Source organism: Cnephaeus nilssonii (genome assembly GCF_951640355.1).
Source record: "Cnephaeus nilssonii genome assembly, chromosome: 3".
Classification (NCBI taxonomy): domain Eukaryota; kingdom Metazoa; phylum Chordata; class Mammalia; order Chiroptera; family Vespertilionidae; genus Cnephaeus; species Cnephaeus nilssonii.
This window is the reverse complement of record NC_137074.1, coordinates 65,169,679-65,187,656: the sequence shown is the minus strand read 5'-3', so window position 1 is coordinate 65,187,656 and position 17,978 is coordinate 65,169,679. Positions and strand designations below refer to the sequence as shown.

The 17,978-nt window shown below is 39.9% G+C and overlaps 1 protein-coding gene across 1 annotated transcript in view; it reads right to left on the bottom strand.

Moving 5' to 3' along the window:
• Positions 1–17,978, bottom strand: part of CFAP44 (cilia and flagella associated protein 44) — a 126,518-nt gene that overhangs the window by 36,683 nt on the left and 71,857 nt on the right. Inside the window, exons 20-24 of the mRNA XM_079766309.1 lie at positions 15,586–15,641; positions 15,194–15,356; positions 12,271–12,401; positions 4,806–5,002; positions 1,832–2,006 (exon numbers count right to left, since the gene is read on the bottom strand). Coding sequence (XP_079622435.1) covers positions 1,832–2,006; positions 4,806–5,002; positions 12,271–12,401; positions 15,194–15,356; positions 15,586–15,641 — 722 coding nt within the window. The remainder of the gene's footprint in view (positions 1–1,831; positions 2,007–4,805; positions 5,003–12,270; positions 12,402–15,193; positions 15,357–15,585; positions 15,642–17,978) is intronic.

Below are 17,978 nucleotides of genomic sequence, written 5' to 3'. Positions count from 1 at the left end.
CCACAAGGGGGCAGACACTCAATACAGGAGCAAGGGGTCCTGGACTATGAGAGGGCGCAGGCCAGGCTGGGGACACCCCCCCCGCTCCCCCCAGTGCACAAATCTCGTGCACCGGGCCTCTAGTTTAATCTATAAATAAACACTTCTTTTCTTAAATTTATCAAATCACCCCCTACTAGCCTTAAACGACTCACTTTTAGCATTCGGTCCAGGGATGTATTTCAGGTCAGCATGTAGCATCTTGGCTTGTTCATCTATCACTGCCTCGGAAATGGCTGTCACTGGCTAATTGCTTTTTGTTTATCCGAATCAACAACAGTTTTTCTACCTCTGCAATTGTCTGTGATCATTGTTTCTTTCACACCCTTAGCAACATTTGCATTCTTGATGGCCTCTTTATGTTTTAAAATTGTGCTAAGTGTTGATTGTTGATTTTGATGGCAACCAAAGCATTCTCTCTTTTGTGTGTTGCCTGAGAGATGATTTTTGTCATGCTGAGGTATCAGCTTCAAAAAGTTGTCAGTTCGAAAACTGAAGTTTGGTTTGACAACCAAGACACTTTTTCTGTGAACGACTTGGTCCAGAACCAAATTGTTCAAGGTGGGAGATGTTCAAGAAACAAGGTTTGACTGTATGTCAATTATCTCCAAACTGATACAAGGTTTAACATAATTCCTATCATGATTTCAGAAAGATGTTTTTGTAAACATAGACAAGATTATTCTAAAATTTATATGGGAAAGTAAAGTAACTAGAATAGCTAAAAGAAGAATAAAATGAGAGAAAGAAATCAGTCTACTCAATTTCAAGACCTATTACATAGGTACAGTAATCCAGCCAGTGTATACTGGCAAGGGGACAGACACACAAATCATTGGATCAGAAAGTGAAGTGGGAAACAGACCCACACAAATATGCCCAGGTGATTTTTGACAAAGTGCAGAAGCAATTCAATGGAGGAAATAGAGGCCTTTCAACAAATAGTGACAGAGCAATTGGACATCTACAGGCAATAAACAAACAAACAAACATAAACATAAATCTCACACCTTATACAAAATATGAACACCACATGGATCACAGGCTTAAATATACAATGTAAAACTATAAAACTTTAATAAAAATAGAAGTTAGGCAGAATTCTTAGACTTGATACTAAAATCAAGATTCATAGAAGGAAAAGTTGACAAATTGGATTCAACGAAAGCAAAAATTTTTGCTCTGCAGATGTCCTTATTAAAAGAATGAAAAGATAAGCTACAGACGAGGAGAAAATATTTAAAAACAGCCTATCTGACACAAGACAAGTCTGTAGAATATATTTTTGAAAACTCTCAAAACTCAACATGTAAATAGTTAACAATCTTATTTGAACATGGACAAAGACATGAAGAGACATTTCACTAAAGATATATAGGTTGCAAAAAAAAATGAAAAGGTATGCTTGTTAAATAAAAGTACCTCAGATTAGATTTTTTTAAGTTGATTTAAGATGGTTAGAGACCTATAGGTGAAAGCCAAAACTATAAGATGTTAGAAGAACATCTGGAGAATATCTTTTTGATGTTGGGATAAAGAGAATGTCTTCATTCTTAAATCACTCAGAGTATATTAGGAAAATGGAATTCCTGGACCTGAAACTCGTAGGATCATAGAAGTTCCATCAAGGTAGCCCCACCCTGAAAGTTCTGCTGACCTGTCTTCAATATCTCCATCTCCGTTTCTATTTTTTTCACTTCTTTATTTAAATTTAACATTGTTATATTTATTGACATTGCTAAAGATATTTTGAGACTCATATTAAAATAAAAGTTTGCATTAAAAAACTTACAGTTCCTCCCATTCTTTGTTGCGCTGCTGAATCTTTTGCTGAGCCCTTTCAGCTTTTAATATAAGTTTCTTCGTTTTCTCAATTTGATTTTCTATCATAATTTGACTTAGGGTCTTAGGCCGAAATAGCTTCCCTTTTTCTATAATTGATTCTTCTGGCACACTAGTATCCCCACCTGCACAGAGAGTCGACATTTTTTTCAATCTCTTTGAAACATCAAAATGAAATTCTCAAATATTGTTTTCAACCTATCACATTATTTAAAATCCAGATAATATAACGAATCTGTAAATCACAGTACTTATTAAGCAACCATCATGAATTCAACCCCATAATAAGTATTTTACAATACCAAAATAAAGTGATCTAAGTTACAATGTTTGCTTATTGAAAAGTTGGCAAGATAAAACACGTATATTAAATAATCAGAGAGATACATAATAATGAGCCAGTGACATATACAGCGTATCCCAGAAAATGTATACACAGACTTTGACTAATTATAAAGGCAGTGTTTATTAAAATACATCTCATTTTCAAAATTGAGCTATCAGCTGTTAAAGTATGTATACATTTTGGGGGGACACCCTGGATACGGGGAAGCTGGGAAGGAGTGCTTGTGATATCACAGCAGGGGAAGGAGAAAGGGAGTCCTATTTGAGATGTATAATCTGAGGTGACACATGCCAACTGCAGGGGTCTGTGGCCAATTTAAAAACTGATCAGAAACATACAATCAAAGCTATAATTTTAAAGTTATTAGCTTTCGGCCCTTGTTCAGGATGATGGACAAGGCCTCCTGGCATGGCATGTCTGACATCCTGGTGCTGAACACTTAGTGCCGAACTCGACATCAGGAGCTTTGGGTGCAGTGACTCAAGGGGGAATATCAGTCTCTCATCCGTTATGTGGAAAAGGAGAACTCGGACAATGATTGGTTCCCACTGCAGTCCAAAAGGAAAGGACTGGGTGGTATGGAAAATGCTGGTATATTCTTGATCCCCTCAAATGAGTTTGACACCAAGTGTGAAATTCCTATTCATAGCCCACTACTGCTCCAGAAATTGCAGTCCCAGAACTGGATGGGGTGGCAAAATATATCTGACCGCTCCCTTTAAGCCTTTGTGGCCCAGGAACGGACCCATGAGGCTAGCTCATCCCATGGCTCTGGGGCTGGGTCCACAGCTGGGGCAGTGGAAATCCCGGATGCGATTCAGAAAGGTGTGACTCAGCGTCAAGAGAAATGCATCTGGTGAAGGGTCAAGCCCGAGAGGCCGGACAGAGAGCCCTTCGATAGGCTACGTTCCTGTTTGCCTGTGCATCCCTCTGCTTCCTCCTCTAACTGATCCCCCACCTCCCTCACCTATTGTTACCATGCAGCTGCAGCAGGCACTGCTGAAAACAACCACCTCAAAACAATATCCCAACTGAATTTCTAAGGCTACACGGGGAGGGGAAAGACTAGGGCTTTGGAAAACCGAAAGACAATTTATATCTCTTCCCCTGAAGGGCTAGGGGGTGACTGAAAGTGGGTACAGGGTCTCTGGTTTCTGGAGATAATATCAATAAAAACTGCATCCTCCAAGGGGAAAAAAGTTATTGGCTTTATCAATTAATAAGTATCTACTGGGGGAATTACTCAATTCATGTTCAAGCTAGAGATATAATTTAGAAATACATGAAAAATGTTAATGAGGTGGTCACATAGTTATAACTCACCATGTCATGTTTCAAATATTTAATAGTATAGAAAAAGGATGAGTTTAATGTGGCCTGGATGGTCATGGAAAGGCTTTATTTTTAAAAAAGTATAATTCAATCTGGATTCCCATGAACTGATAGAATTCAGAGAAAAGAGTGAACTGGTCACTCTAGCAGGAGCCTGCATGCGGGAGCATCAGGCATGATCAGGGAGCAGCAAGCAGGGCAACAGACTAAAAATACAAGTATGGGAATGCACTATTAATAGGGAACACAAGAGGGGTACCCCATGGAAAACACTGCTGGGACAATGGCTTCAGAATTTATCCTAGAGGCAGAAAAGAGCTGCTAAAGGTTTCTGGGTTTCATGAAGCGGATTCACGGGCTTCAGTGCCAGGACTGTATCACAGGCACAGCCCGGGCCTGGCCAGGCTGCCGGGCCCTTATTGCTTCTTGCCCGGCTCTCCAAGCCATGCCCTCAACTCCTGTCTTCCTTCTAGTCATTTGCAGTCACCCCATGGGCAGTTACAAGAGGCAGATCACAGGAATTAGAGGTACTGCCGTCACGTCTGTATTCTCAGCTCAGTGTTCTGTTTAAGGCACATGCTCTTGGAAAACAGTCTGAAATATTGTCTTCTGGCCCCACACTCTGAGGCAGAATCTGGGAAGAAACAATGCCTTGAAATTAACATCTGGGGAAATCCTAGATTTAAAAATAGGTGGATATATTTTGGCTCCGTGGATAGAGTGTCGGCCTGCAGACTGATGGGTCCTGGGTTCGATTCCGGTCAAGGGCACAGGCCTGGCTTGCAGGCTCCGTCCCTGGCCCTGGTTGGCATGCGGGAGGCAGCCCATTGAAGTGTCTCTCTCACATGGATGTTTCTCTCTGCCTCTCCCCGTCCCTTCCACTCTCTCTCTAAAAATAAAAAAAAATAAAATAAAATCAATGGAAAAATACCCTCGGGTGAGGATTAACAAAAAGTAAATAATAAATAAAATAAAAGTAGGTGGAGATTGGAAGCATCTGGTACTCGTTCTGGCACGGCCTGTGTCGAATAGGAAAGTTGGTTGACGCATTTGCTGGAGAACCTTGGCCTCTCCTTCCCAGCCATGCAAAGTTCCTTTTGATTATTTATTCCAAAGAAACAAAGGACGGGAGACAAGAGACTGCACACAAGCCTCCAAAAGGTATTCCAATGCTCTACTACAAAAATACAATTCGGTTTTGAAATCTTAAGTGAAGACTGAAAAGCCTTGTGGTCATTTAGGTTACCTGTCTCTTTCTGGCTATCCTTTCTTCCAGTTCCTTCTTTTTCATACCTCTCCAGTTTGCTTGCCCTTCTGTCGGACTGACTCGGCCGTTTGGATTTGAAATACTTGGAGGGCTTCACGAGCCTATAGGAGGTTATCTTGTGATCGCTTTGTATGGCATGAACCACGATAGTATCACCTTCCAGTGAGTCACGAAACCTGAAAAAAGAAAATAAGCACCTGCAATAGTCACCGTTTTAATCGTTGACACCATTTTAATCATTGTACATGATTGTTAGGTAATAAAGCAAGACTGCAATACACTGTGCTTATAAATACTTTATCATAGCACACTGGATCCAACATTCTACCAGGCATATACCAACAAGGAGGTAATGGAAATTGGGTAAGGCTTGGTTAAAGAGCAAATAGAATTTCCTTTCAAATTAAAATATTAAACAACCCATTATTAATCAGTATAATACCAATATTTTGCTAATATGTAGAAAATAAAAAAAATTTCAAGCTAACTGTAGTTTAATGATAAATGGATGATATCAAACTGAGAAAATGTAATCTACCTCCCTATCTATTAACTCATATTATATATACACTAGAGGCCCGATGCACAAAATTCGTACAAGGGGCTCAGCCCTCGCAGCCTCAGCTTCATCCGGAAGGTCATCCGGAAAGTCGTTCAGCTGTCCAGTCTGATTAGCATATTATGCTTTTGTTATTATAGATATACCTTATTATATCTCATTTATTACATATAAAAAAAGGTGAGATGGATATACTGGTATATCACATAGCTCATATGTAAGTCATATTACCCTATTAGCCTCTATAAAAATCATTAAGCTCAGAAATTCATACTACTTTCTAGTACATCTTTCTCATATAGCCCACAGAGATTTACCTTTTAAAAGTCCTTCAATTAAATTGTGCTTTTTGGCACTAATTCATCACTATTCCCTCTTGTTTTAATTTTAGAGTTTAACTTACTTATGTATACAGCAATTATTCCTGGCTTATTTGCCTTTCTTGCTGTTTTTCTAACTCAATCATTGTAACCCCTTTAACTCTATTTCTCCTTTTAAAATGGGTTATTCTTTTTAATTTTCCCTTTTCTCTCATACCATAGTATCTTTCTCATCTCTATAAAATTTACTCTCTTTATCTTCTTACCCACGGGAGTTATTTTACTTTTTAAATTTTAGTCTTTCCATGAGACCCAGATAAAACATAAAGAAAAATATGGATAGTTTTGAACACATCAAAATTTAAAACTTCTGCACAGTTAGAAAACTATGAACCAGGTTTAAAGCAAATGGCAGAGTGGGAGAAAGTATTTACAATCTGTATGATAAATGGTAAATACTTATAGAAATAGAGACTATCACTAAAAATTAGGGGGGAAATAAACAAAACTCCAAGAAAAATGAACAAGAAATCTAAACAGGCAATTCTAAGAATAAAGATAAAAGAGCTATAGACATGAAAAGAAATGGTCAACTTCATCAATAATCAAAAGAATGTAAAATAGCCCTGGCCTGTGTGGCTCAGTTGGTTGAACACTGTCTCATGCACCAAGAGGTCGCCAGTTCAATTCCCAATCAGGAAACATTCTTTCTCTCTCTCTCTCTCTCTCTCTCTCTCTCTCTCTCTCTCTCCCTCTCTCTCTCTCTCTCTCTCTCTCTCTCTCTCTCTCTCTCTCTCTCCCTCTCTCTCTCTCTCTCCCCCCCCCCTCTCTCTCTCTCTAAAATCAATAAAATGAATTTTTTTAAGACAGAAAGAATGTAAATTACTCAACCAAGAGTTACTATATTTGGCCTGTGAGATTGGTGAAGATGAAAACACTAGTAATACTGTGTTATTCAGTGGTACAACTTTATCCTCTCCCCATTCCAATCAGATAGGATTCCAATTATTATTTCCCTCCATATTTTTATTAAAGACACCAACCTATGGAGGTTCAGGGACCGGGACTAGGGTGGGGAAGCAGGGAGTTAAGGAAACAAGTATTTGAGGGCAAGGAGAGTGGCGAGGAAGTGGTTTGGCTGGGCAAACTGGGTCCTAGAGCTGTGGGCACTGGTTCCCTGCTTCTGACAGCATCTGGTAAGATGCAGGCCTCAAGGGTGATGGCGGCAAGTATATTCCACCCTGGGAACCTCACCAAAGACTGCCTGCTCCAGCAGAGCACAGAAACCATAGATTCAAAGAACTGGGAAAAAAGCAGGCAGGCTGGGGCAACAAGACTCGGTGGTACTAAAACTGACTTTCTTGTCTACCTGGCAGAATAGGAGCCCAGAGTCAAATAAAATAAAGATGAGAAATATTGCATATATACCTGAGTTTGTGAATTAAAACTAATACTTGCCACATAAATACATTTACAAATATGTTATGAATATCGAAGCCAAACATAGGGTACTATGTTGAGGGTTCTTCCTGAGAAGAACTTCCTTCTTTCATCCCTTGGTGGGTAGCAATCTAGATATAATTTAGGGAGGGACGTAAATATATTCAAATATTATCCAAGAATTAAAATATTCAAGGATTAATGCCAGGTAACAAGTGCCATAATTCACAGGGCAGAGGACCCGGGAGGAGACTGCCGCGCAGGGAGAGCTCTGGGGTTCTGCCAAGGGCTCGCTTCCAGCCGTCAGGTGAGGCTGACCAGCACCTAACATGCGAGGAGTCCCCTGAGGCTGGGAAGACACACCAGAAGGGAGCAGGTGGAATAATCCCCAGGCCCCCACCCCACCCCCACACACGGTTTGGAATAGCTTGTGTTTTCACAAGACTTATAAGACATAGGACAGAGGGGAGAGTACTCAGAAGTATTTTATCTTAGCAGTGGGGCGGGGGGGAATTAGCTATAGACTAAAAGGCTGCCTGATCCCTCCTAACAAAAATTAAAAGCAAGCCTCAAAACAATAAAAAATAAAAAAAACCAAGCTGTTTTCAAGTACCTTCACTCAACCCCAGGACAAAGATCAAGAGCAATGTAAAATTCACAATGTCTGGCATCCAATTAAATTTTAGGCAGGTAAAATCAAAGAAAAATATGATCCAAAATAAAGAGAAAAATATCAATTAATGGAAGCAGGCCCAGAAATGACACAGATGATATAACTAGCAGAGAAGGACTTTAAAGTAGTTATTAAAATATGTTTTATATATTCAAGAAGGTAGAAAAAAGCATGAGTACTAGTACACTAAGGTGATCAAAATCATCATACTATGAAGTCAATAAATAATGATTAGTAATAAATTCACAGTAATATGTTATTTAAATTAATGGCTGCCACCACTAGAAGAAATGTTAAAAGTGGATTCTTTTAAAGATATATCATGTTTATGGGTTGAAAGAGCCAATATTGTTTAAATGTCTGTTATGTCTAAATTGATCTACAGATTCAATGAAATTCAATTAAAAATATTAGCATGCTTTTGTGAAAAGTGACAAGTTGATTCTATGCAAAGGACCTAAGCAATATTGAAGATGAAAAACAAAGCCAGAGGCGTTATGATATCAGAAGTCAAGAATAAAACAATGTGAGACTAGTATAAAGATATGCCAATGGGATAGAAAGAAGAGTTCAGGAACAGACCTCACATACATACAGTTAACTGTGGCATCCCTACAATCAAATGAGGAATGAATAGTTTTTTCAGCAAATGACACTGAGTCAATTAGATATCCATATAGAAACAAATGACACTCAATCTCTCCTTTTTATTTTACAAAAATTTATTTGAGCCAAATAGAAGATATGCCTGGAAGCAAGATCTCAACTGATTGAAATAAATGCTTTAGAGAATGGCAGTTTGCAGTTTCTTTTATAAGCCTGGGATTAGGAGGGATTACATGAAGGTGGGAGAAAGCAAAGTGGGGATCATGTGCTTTCTTGAATGTGGTCACACTTTAGAAGGAGGGGTCTGAAAGGAGACGATTTCAAAGGTGTGCTAAGCTAGATGCAGAGAAACAATGGACAGGACTTGCTTACAGCAAAAATAAGCCTTTTACTAAAGAAGTTATACACCTGGAGTGTGACTATCCACCATGACCTTCCCAGTTATGAATTTATGACCTGCCCTGTATCTTACAATACCCATTAGAATTATTTAAGATAGAAAATGGAAACAGTAAAGGAAACATAGGAGAATTATCTCATGAATTGGGAACAAAGGTTTCTAACAACAGCATGAAAGCTCTAACTACTAGTATAAGAATTAGTGAAAATATTAATAAATTTAAATGAAATGATAAATTGAACTCTTTGAAATTAAAAACTTCTGTTCGAGCCAAAGCCGGTTTGGCTCAATGGATAGAGCGTCGGCTTGCGGACTCAAGGGTCCCAGGTTCAATTCCGGTCAAGGGCATGTACCTTGGTTGTGGGCACATCCCCAGTGGGGGGTGTGCAGGAGGCAGCTGATCGATGTTTCTGGCTCTCTATCCCTCTCCCTTCCTCTCTGTTAAAAATCAATAAAATATATTTTAAAAAACAAAAAAAACTTCTGTTCGAAAAGGTACAACTGCCCTCCCCTGCTGTCCTGGTCCCCCCCAACTGCTCTCCCCTGCAGGCCTGGGTCCCCCTAACTGCCCTTCCCTGCAGTCCTGGTTGCCCCCAACTGCCCTCCCCTGCTGGCCTGGTCCCCCCGCAACTGCCCTCCCTTGCAGGCCTGGTCCCTCCCAACTGCCTTCCCCTGCTGGCCATCTTGTGGCAGCCATATTGTGTCCACAGGGGGTCAGCCATCTTTGACCACATGGGGGCAGCCATCTTGTGTGTTGGAGTAGCAGTCAATTTGCATATTACTCTTTTATTAGATAGGTGTCATATATATATATATATATATACATGTCATAGGTACATGTCATATATATGACAAAAGACTTATATCCAGAATATACCAATAACTCCTACGACCCAATTTTAAGAATAAACAACAGACTTGAATAAGCATGTAGCAAAAAAGACCACATAAATAACCATAAGTATAGGAAAGGGGAATGAAAATCATTACTCTTTAGGGAAAGGCCAGTGGCTGAAATTTAAAGAAATGACAATACCAAGAGATGAAAAGCATGAGTATTATGGGTTGAAGGTGTCCTTCAAAAAGATGTTAAAGTACTAACTCCCAGCCCCTCAGAATATGACTATCTGGAAGTAGAATCTTGACAGAGATATTCAAGTTGAAATGAGGTCATTAGAGGGAGTTCTAGCATGACTAGTGTCCTTATTAAAAAAAAAAAAAGTAATGTGGACATGCCCAGAGAGAAGGTAATATGAAGAGACGCAGAGTCCACCACGTGAAGGCAGCAGTGTGGAGTGATACATCCACACCGCTGATTCCTGGCAAACCACCAGAATTTCAGAGATGGGCATGGAACTGATTCTTCCTCCCCTCTCTCAGTAAAAAACAACTTAGCCAACACTTTGATTTTGAACTTCCAGCCTCCAGAATTATCAGTCTGTAAATATCTGTTGTTAAAAATCAACCAGTCTGTGGTACTTTGTCATGGAAGCCCTAGGGAACCAATACAAGGAGGATCAATTCTAATTCTCATACATTGATGATCAGCATATAAATTGATTGAACCACTTTAGAAAACTGTTTGACAGTGTCTAATAAAGTTAAACATGCATATAACTTAGGACCCAGCAGTTCCACCCTTATTATATATCAAACAGAAATAAGTGTTTATGTGTCCACCAAAAAATAAAAATAAAAAAATGCACAAGAATGTTCATAGTCCCAATACTCAAAGTAGTCAAAACATAGAAGAAACAACTATTTATCAATAGTTAAATGCGTAAGTAAATTGTGGCATTACCATTTAATAGAATACTAGAGGCCCGGTGCACGAAATTTGTGCATGCGGGCAGGGGTCCCCTCAACCCAGCCTGCACTCTCTCCAATGCAGGACCCTTAGGGGAATGTTCAACTGCCAGTTTTGGCCGGGGATCAGGCCTAAACTGGCAGTTGGACATCCCTCTCACAATCCTGGACTGCTGGCTCCTAATCGCTCACCTGCCTGACTGCCTGGTAGCTTCTAACTGCCCCTGCCCCCCACCAGTCTGATCTCTCCTCACTGCCTCTGCATGCCGGTCAGGTTGCCCCTAACTGCTGCTTCTGCAGGGCCTGGTTGCCCCTTACTGCCCCCTGCTGCTGACCAGGTCGCCCCCAACTGCCCCCCTCTGCCAGCCTGGTCACTCCTAACTGCCCCCCCCCCGCCAGCCTGGTCACCCCCAACTGCCCCCCTGTGCTGGCCTGGTCACCCCTAACTTCCCCCCTGCAAGACTGGTTGCCCCCAACTGCACTCCCTGACGGCCTGGTCGCCTCACACAGCCTGCTTGTTCAGTCATTTGGTTGTCCCTCACTAACCCCCCTGCCGGCCTGATCATAGGCAGCCATCTTGTGATAGCATGAGGGTTAATTTGCTTATTACCTCTTTATTATAATGGATTACTACACAAGAAAAAGAATGAGCTACTGCTACCTGCAACAACATGGATAACCTTAGGCATGACACCAAGTAAATAAGTCAGATACCAAAGAGTTCCTACTGCAACATTTCATTCATATGAAGTTCAGACAAAACTAACCTATGGTGGTAAACATTCATTTTTGGAGAGTAAATTCTTACTGGGAGGGATCATGAGGGAACGTTCTGGAGTGCTATATATATATTCTCAATCTGGGTGTCAGATATATTTGTTTATACATCTGTAAAAATTTATCAAGCTGTTCAATTAAGATTTATGCATTTCAACCCTGTCTGGGTGGCTTAGTTAGTTAGAGCATTATCCCATACACCAAAAGGTTGTGGGTTTGATTCTTGGTCAGGGCACACAATTAGGCTGCAGGCTCGATCCCAGGTCAGAGTGTATATGAGAGGCAGCCAATCAATTTTTCTCTCTTTCTTTTGTTCTCTCTCCCTCTCTCTCCTCCCTTCTTCCTTCCATCCTTCCTCCCTTCCTCTCTTTCAAATCAATAAACATATCCTTGGGTGAGGATAAAAAAATATTTACGCAGTTTACTGTATGTAAATTATATCTTAAAAAGAAAAGTAATTTTCTCTGTCAAATTGGTACATGAGAGGGATAAAAGGATAAGACAGGAAGTTGTCTTTCATCATAAGTCCTTTGGTTCTATTTTATTTTTGTTTGTTTTTTAATATTTACATGCTATTTTATCAATTCGAGAAAAAATAATCTGTTAAAAACAGAAAGTAAATATATATTACATAATTGGGTTTATATCTAATTGTTAAACTAATTTCTCAGATTTAAACTACCAAGGAGTGAGCAGAAAGCTCAGGAAGTTATTAGTAGGAATGACAAGAAGATTTCTTGAGATTTCAAGAGTTAGTGCATACTTCAGAAGACCTCTTATCTGACCACTTTAAGTCACTGCAAGCCATTTTATTCAAATATATGCTCTCAAACATCTTAAGTTGCAAGAAATATGGATCCTACCTTTTCTCTAGCTTCTTTAGGCCAAGTTCATGTTTCTCTTTCTCCCAAGCTAATTCCTTTTCCACTTGTTGAATTTTATGAGCTGTTTTTCTGTTCATCTCAGCACGAATTTTGGAATCTATATTAAAATCCTGCAGATAGGTAGATTTGTTCATCAAAATGGGTACTTTATCAGTGTACTTTACCAATCCTATAACATACATACATATTTTAAGTTTTGTCCTCAATTTCCTGCTGCATCATTACTCTCTCCCAAATATCATAAACACTCTCCATTCTAGAAGGAAATAACATACTTTGATCTTCCACAAAAAATAGAAGACAGTTATCCTACCTAATAAAAGAGTAATATGCAAATTGACCTAACTCTGCTACACCCACAAGCCACACCCACCAGCCAATCAGGAGCAAATATGCAAATAAACCCAACCAAGATGGCTACAGCCACAGAGAGCAAGGTTTCCCAGGCAACGGAGGAAGCCAAGCTTTCTGCCTACCTTTGCCTGCCTAAGCCTCCACTCAAGCTACAAAGTTTCAATTATAGAAGGTGAATTAACCCCAACAGAAATGGCTGCCGGCCATGGAGTGAGCAGGAGGCTTGGCTCTGCTCCAGGCTACAAAGTTTCAATTGTAGAAGGTAAATAAATTCCAGATACCAGGGCCTCCGCTTGGGTCGCCAGGGGGCGTGGCTGGCCTGCAAACCACCACAGGCCCCTTGCTCAGGCCGCCCCACGCCCCAAGGGAACCCCCATCCTGATCCAGGACACCCTTCAGGGCAAACCAGCTGGCCCCCACCCCTGCACCAGGCCTCTATCCTTTCTAATAAAAGAGTAATATGCAGATTGACCATCACTCCAACACACAATATGGCTACCCCCATGTGGTCAAAGATCTTGCCCCCATGTGGACACAAGATGGCCACCACTAAAATGGCCAGCAGGGGAGGGCAGTTGGGAGGCACCAGGCCTGCAAGGGAGGGCAGTTGAGAGGGACCAGGCCTGCAAGGGAGGGAAGTTGGAGGCGATCAACCCTGCAGGGGAGGGCAGTTAGGGGTGACCAGGCCAGCAGAGGAGGGAAGTTGGGGGCAAACAGGCTGGCAGGGGAGCAATTAGGCATCAATCAGGCTGGCAGGCAGAAGTGGTTAGGGGCAATCAGGAAGGCAGTCAGCATCCCTCTAGGGGTCCCAGATTGGAGAGGGTGCAGGCTGGGCTGAGGGACAACCCCCCTCCGTGCACGAATTTCGTGCACTGGGCCTCTAGTCAAAAATAATTAACAATGATCCAAATGAAGTTATATACTAAACGATCTTCTCACAGTAAAAATAATGAATGGTAACAGAATACTTAAAGAGTATATAAACTTTAAAAAAATACTCCGGAACTTCACAGAGGTTTAAAAAACTGTACTCCCTCCACTCCAAAGCAACTACTGCTACTAGCTGGGCACAGCTGACCATTAGCTTCTTAGTGGAACATCTCCTCCCACGTGACCCTACCCAGGAAAGATAGCAAAGTCTTTGGCATCTTCTTAACATCACCAAGTTCTGGTTACCAAAGGGGTTAGTTTCCCCATAAAGATACTTAGAGGCCTCATGTTTCCTACCTTCACTCCTATAAAATTTCAGGTACTTTGTTCAGACTAAATTGGGAGTAGCACTTATTCTTTCCAGAGGAGCTGGAGTTTTAAGGCATGATGTGCGTAAAGTGTTAGCCTCAGAACTTGCCTCAGTTGTCCTTTATTTTGAATTATGTCACCCATATTCTGCCAAGCGTCTACCTTTTTCTTACTGAAAGAGCATAAACATCTTTTAACCAATATGAGCTAACCATTATGCTTTCACCTACGCATTTTTTTATTTTTGTTTACAGAGAGGAAGAGAGAGGGATAGAGTGTTAGAAACATCGATGAGAGAGAAACATCGATCAGCCGCCTCCTGCACACCCCCCACTGGGGATGTGCCCACAACCAAGGTACATGCCCTTGACCGGAATCGAACCTGGGACCCTTGAGTCCGCAGGCCGACGCTCTATCCACTGAGCTAAACCGGTTTCGGCTCACCTAAGCATTTTTATATGAAATTGACTAAGTGCCTCTAGAATGACAGGACTGGGCAAACCACGGATATAGTCAGGATGATAAATTCTCGGTTTTTATTTGATAAGGTGTTTGACAGTACTTCCATTTAGAAAGAAGTACAAAATGAAATAAAGGCCCTAGCTGGTTTGGCTCAGTGGATGGAGCGTTGGCCTGCGGACCAAAGAGTCCTGAGTTCGATTCTGGGCAAGGGCACAGACCTCGCTTGCAGGCTCCTCCTGCCCCAGAGCGTGCAGGAGGCAACCAATCAATGTATTTCTCTCACATCGATGTTTCTCTCTGTCTTTCCCTTTCTCTTTCACTCTCCCTAAAAATCAATGGAAAATATCCTTGGGTGAGGATTAACAACAACAAAATGAAAAAAAGAATCACTGGCAAGTAGATGGAGTTTTGCAATAAGTCACAAAAGAAAAAAAAATCAATCCAAAATTACCTTAAACAATTCAGTGTTCACCACCATAGCTACAAATATACTAAGTCAGAAATTTTGTGGATAAAGCAGGTATTATCTTTTCAACAGGTCTGATGGATTATGGAAATGGAAGCACCAAGAATCAGGATATATATATATATATATATATATATATATATATATATATACTCAATAGTTCCACATCTTCACTACATATAATAAAGAATTGATAACCAGAATCAAACCTATATTTGTATCTTGTTACAAAACAAACAAAAAAAAGGTAAGGTAGTTAAATCCCAAAGTAAACTTTGTATTTAAGAGGTTTTTCTGCATCCAAACTAAGTTGTGTGACAAGTTCTACAGTAGTTTAGTGACTGCCAACACATTGACTGGCCAAATTTATTTTTAACTTACTGTCCGTTTAAACTGCATATGCTTTGGTAATTCTTCATTCATTTCTAACAGTCTCTGATATCGATTCCTCAAAGCTTTGAGTTGTTCTCTCTTCTTGGCCTTCATTTCTTCTACTTCTTTCATTAACCTGTCATGTTCTCTTTTTTTTCTGGCATTCTCTATACTGAAAACAAAATTTGAAAGGATAACAAATTAGGATATAGAAACAGCACAGAGAAAATTAGTATTAAATACTTGGAAATTCATTTAGCTTAGTCAACTTCTGTGACATATTGGTTTGTTTTGCCAAAGCTCAGGCTTAGGAGGTATATATCATGCTGTGCACGTGGCCATCTTGTGATGACGTGAGGGCGTGACACCACCTAGGCTATTATTAGTATAGATTCCCATACCTGTAGGCTTTGGGATCTTCAATATCTTCTGGAATTGGCTCTGTTTCAATTCCAAACTGTAGGATGAGGAATAAAATGTTAATCCTTTTAAATTGCATATTTCCTTTAAAATACCTAATCATAGTAAATTGAGGGGTTTCCCCTGCCAATTTCTAGCAACTGTAGGCCTGAAAAGTATTTTCACAAAAAATAAACTAAGGAAAATATTGCAGTTGACTAAAGTTATTTGTTTCTGTTTCATTTAAAGAGGTAAGTAGAGAAAGTTTTGAAACTTAATATGCATGCAAAATATTAATATCACAATATTGCCCCTTCAAATGTGAATTACTAATATTCATGTATTAGCAAATACACAATTTTTCTCATTTATTTTAAAATACTGTCTTTTATTAATATATTCTTTTTATGCACACATAATCCCTCCCCCCAAAATACCTCATGTATATACTAGACTTTTAAATATATATATATATATATATTATTGTTTAAAGTATTATATATGTCTCCTTTTTCCCTGATTGACCTCCCCCCGCCTCGACCATTCCCACCCCATGAGAGCAAGCCCCCACTGCCCCAGTGTCTGTGTCCATTGGTTATGCTCATATACATGTATATAAGTCTTTTGGTTGATCTCTAACTACCCCCCGCCTCCCCTGCCTTCTCTCTGAGGTTGGACAGTCTGTTCAGTGTTACCTTGTTTCTGCATCTATTTTTGTTTATCCGTTTATGTTGTTCATTATATACCATATATGAGTGAGATCATGTGATATTTATCTTTCTCCCACTGGCTTGTTTTGCTTAGCATAATGTTCTCCAGTTCCATCCATGCTGTTGCAAATGGTAAAAGTTCCTTCTTTTTTTACCACAGTGTAGTATTCTTTTGTGTAGATGTACCAACGTTTTTTGATCCACTCATTTGCTGATGGGCACTTAGGCTGTTTCCACATCTTAGCTATTGTAAATTGTGCTGCTATGAACATAGCGGTGCATATATCCTTTCTGATTTGTCTTCCTGGTTTCTTGGGATATAGTCCTAGAAGTGGGATTACTGGGTCAAATGGAAGTTCCATTTTTAATGATTAAGGTGTTACATATGTGACCTTACTCCCCCATTACCCGCCCTATACCCCTCACCCCCCTGTTGTCTGTGTCCATTGGTTAGGCTTATATGCATGCATACAAGTCCTTCAGTTGTTTTTAACTTTTTGAGGAAACTCCATACTATTCTCCACAGGGGCTGCACCTGTCTGCATTCCCACCAGCAGTGCAAGAGGGTACCTTTTCCTCCACATCCTCGCCAGCACTTGTCGTTTGTTGATTTGTTGATGATAACCATTCTGACAGGTGTGAGATGGTACCTCATTATTGATTTGATTTGCATCTCTCAGATGATTAGTGACTTTGAGCATGTTTTCATATGTCTCTGGGCCTTCTGTATGTCCTCTTTCGAAAAGTGTCTATTTAGGTCCTTTGCTCATTTTTGTTGTTGTTGTTTATCTTCCTTTTGTTAACTTGTATAAGTTCCCCGTAAATTTTGGAGATTAAACCCTTATTTGAGAGAACATTGGCAAATATGTTCTCCCATACAGTGGGCTTTCTTGTTTTGTTGATGGTTCCTTTTGCTGTGCAGAAACTTTTTATTTTGATGTAGTCCCATTTGTTTATTTTCTCCTTAGTTTCCATTGTCCTAGGAGCTGTATCAGTAAAGATATTGTTATGACATCTGTTTGATATTTTGCTGCCTATGGAGTCTTCTAAGATTTTTAGGTTTTCTGTCTTGCATTTAAGTCCTTTAACCATTTTGAGTTTACTTTTGTCTATGGTGTAAGTTGGTAATCTACTTTCATTTTTTTTGCATGTATCTGACCAAATTTCCCAGCACTATTTATTGAAGAAACTGTCTTGACTCCATTGTATGCTCTTGCCTCCTTTGTCAAATATTAATTGAACATAATGGCTTGGGTTGATTTCTGGGTTCTCTATCCTATACCATTGGTCTATATGTCTTTTTGTGCCAGTATCAGGCAGCTTTGAGAACAGTGGCTTTGTAATACAGCTTGATAACTGATATTGAGATCCCTCCTACTTTGTTCTTCTTTCTCAGGATTGCTGTGGCTATTCGGGTCTTTTTTATTCCAGATGAATTTTTGGAGAGTTTGTTCAGGTCTGTGAAATATGCCATTGGTATTTTAATGGGGATTGCATTGAATCTTTATATTGCTTTGAGTAGTATGGACATTTTAATGATGTTGATTCTACCAATCCATGAATATGTTATGTTCTTCCATCTGTTTATGTCTTCCTCTACCTCTTTTTTCAATGTCCTGTCGTTTTCTGAGTGCAGGTCTTTTACCTCCTTAGTTAAGTTTATTCTTAGGTATCTTAACTTTTTT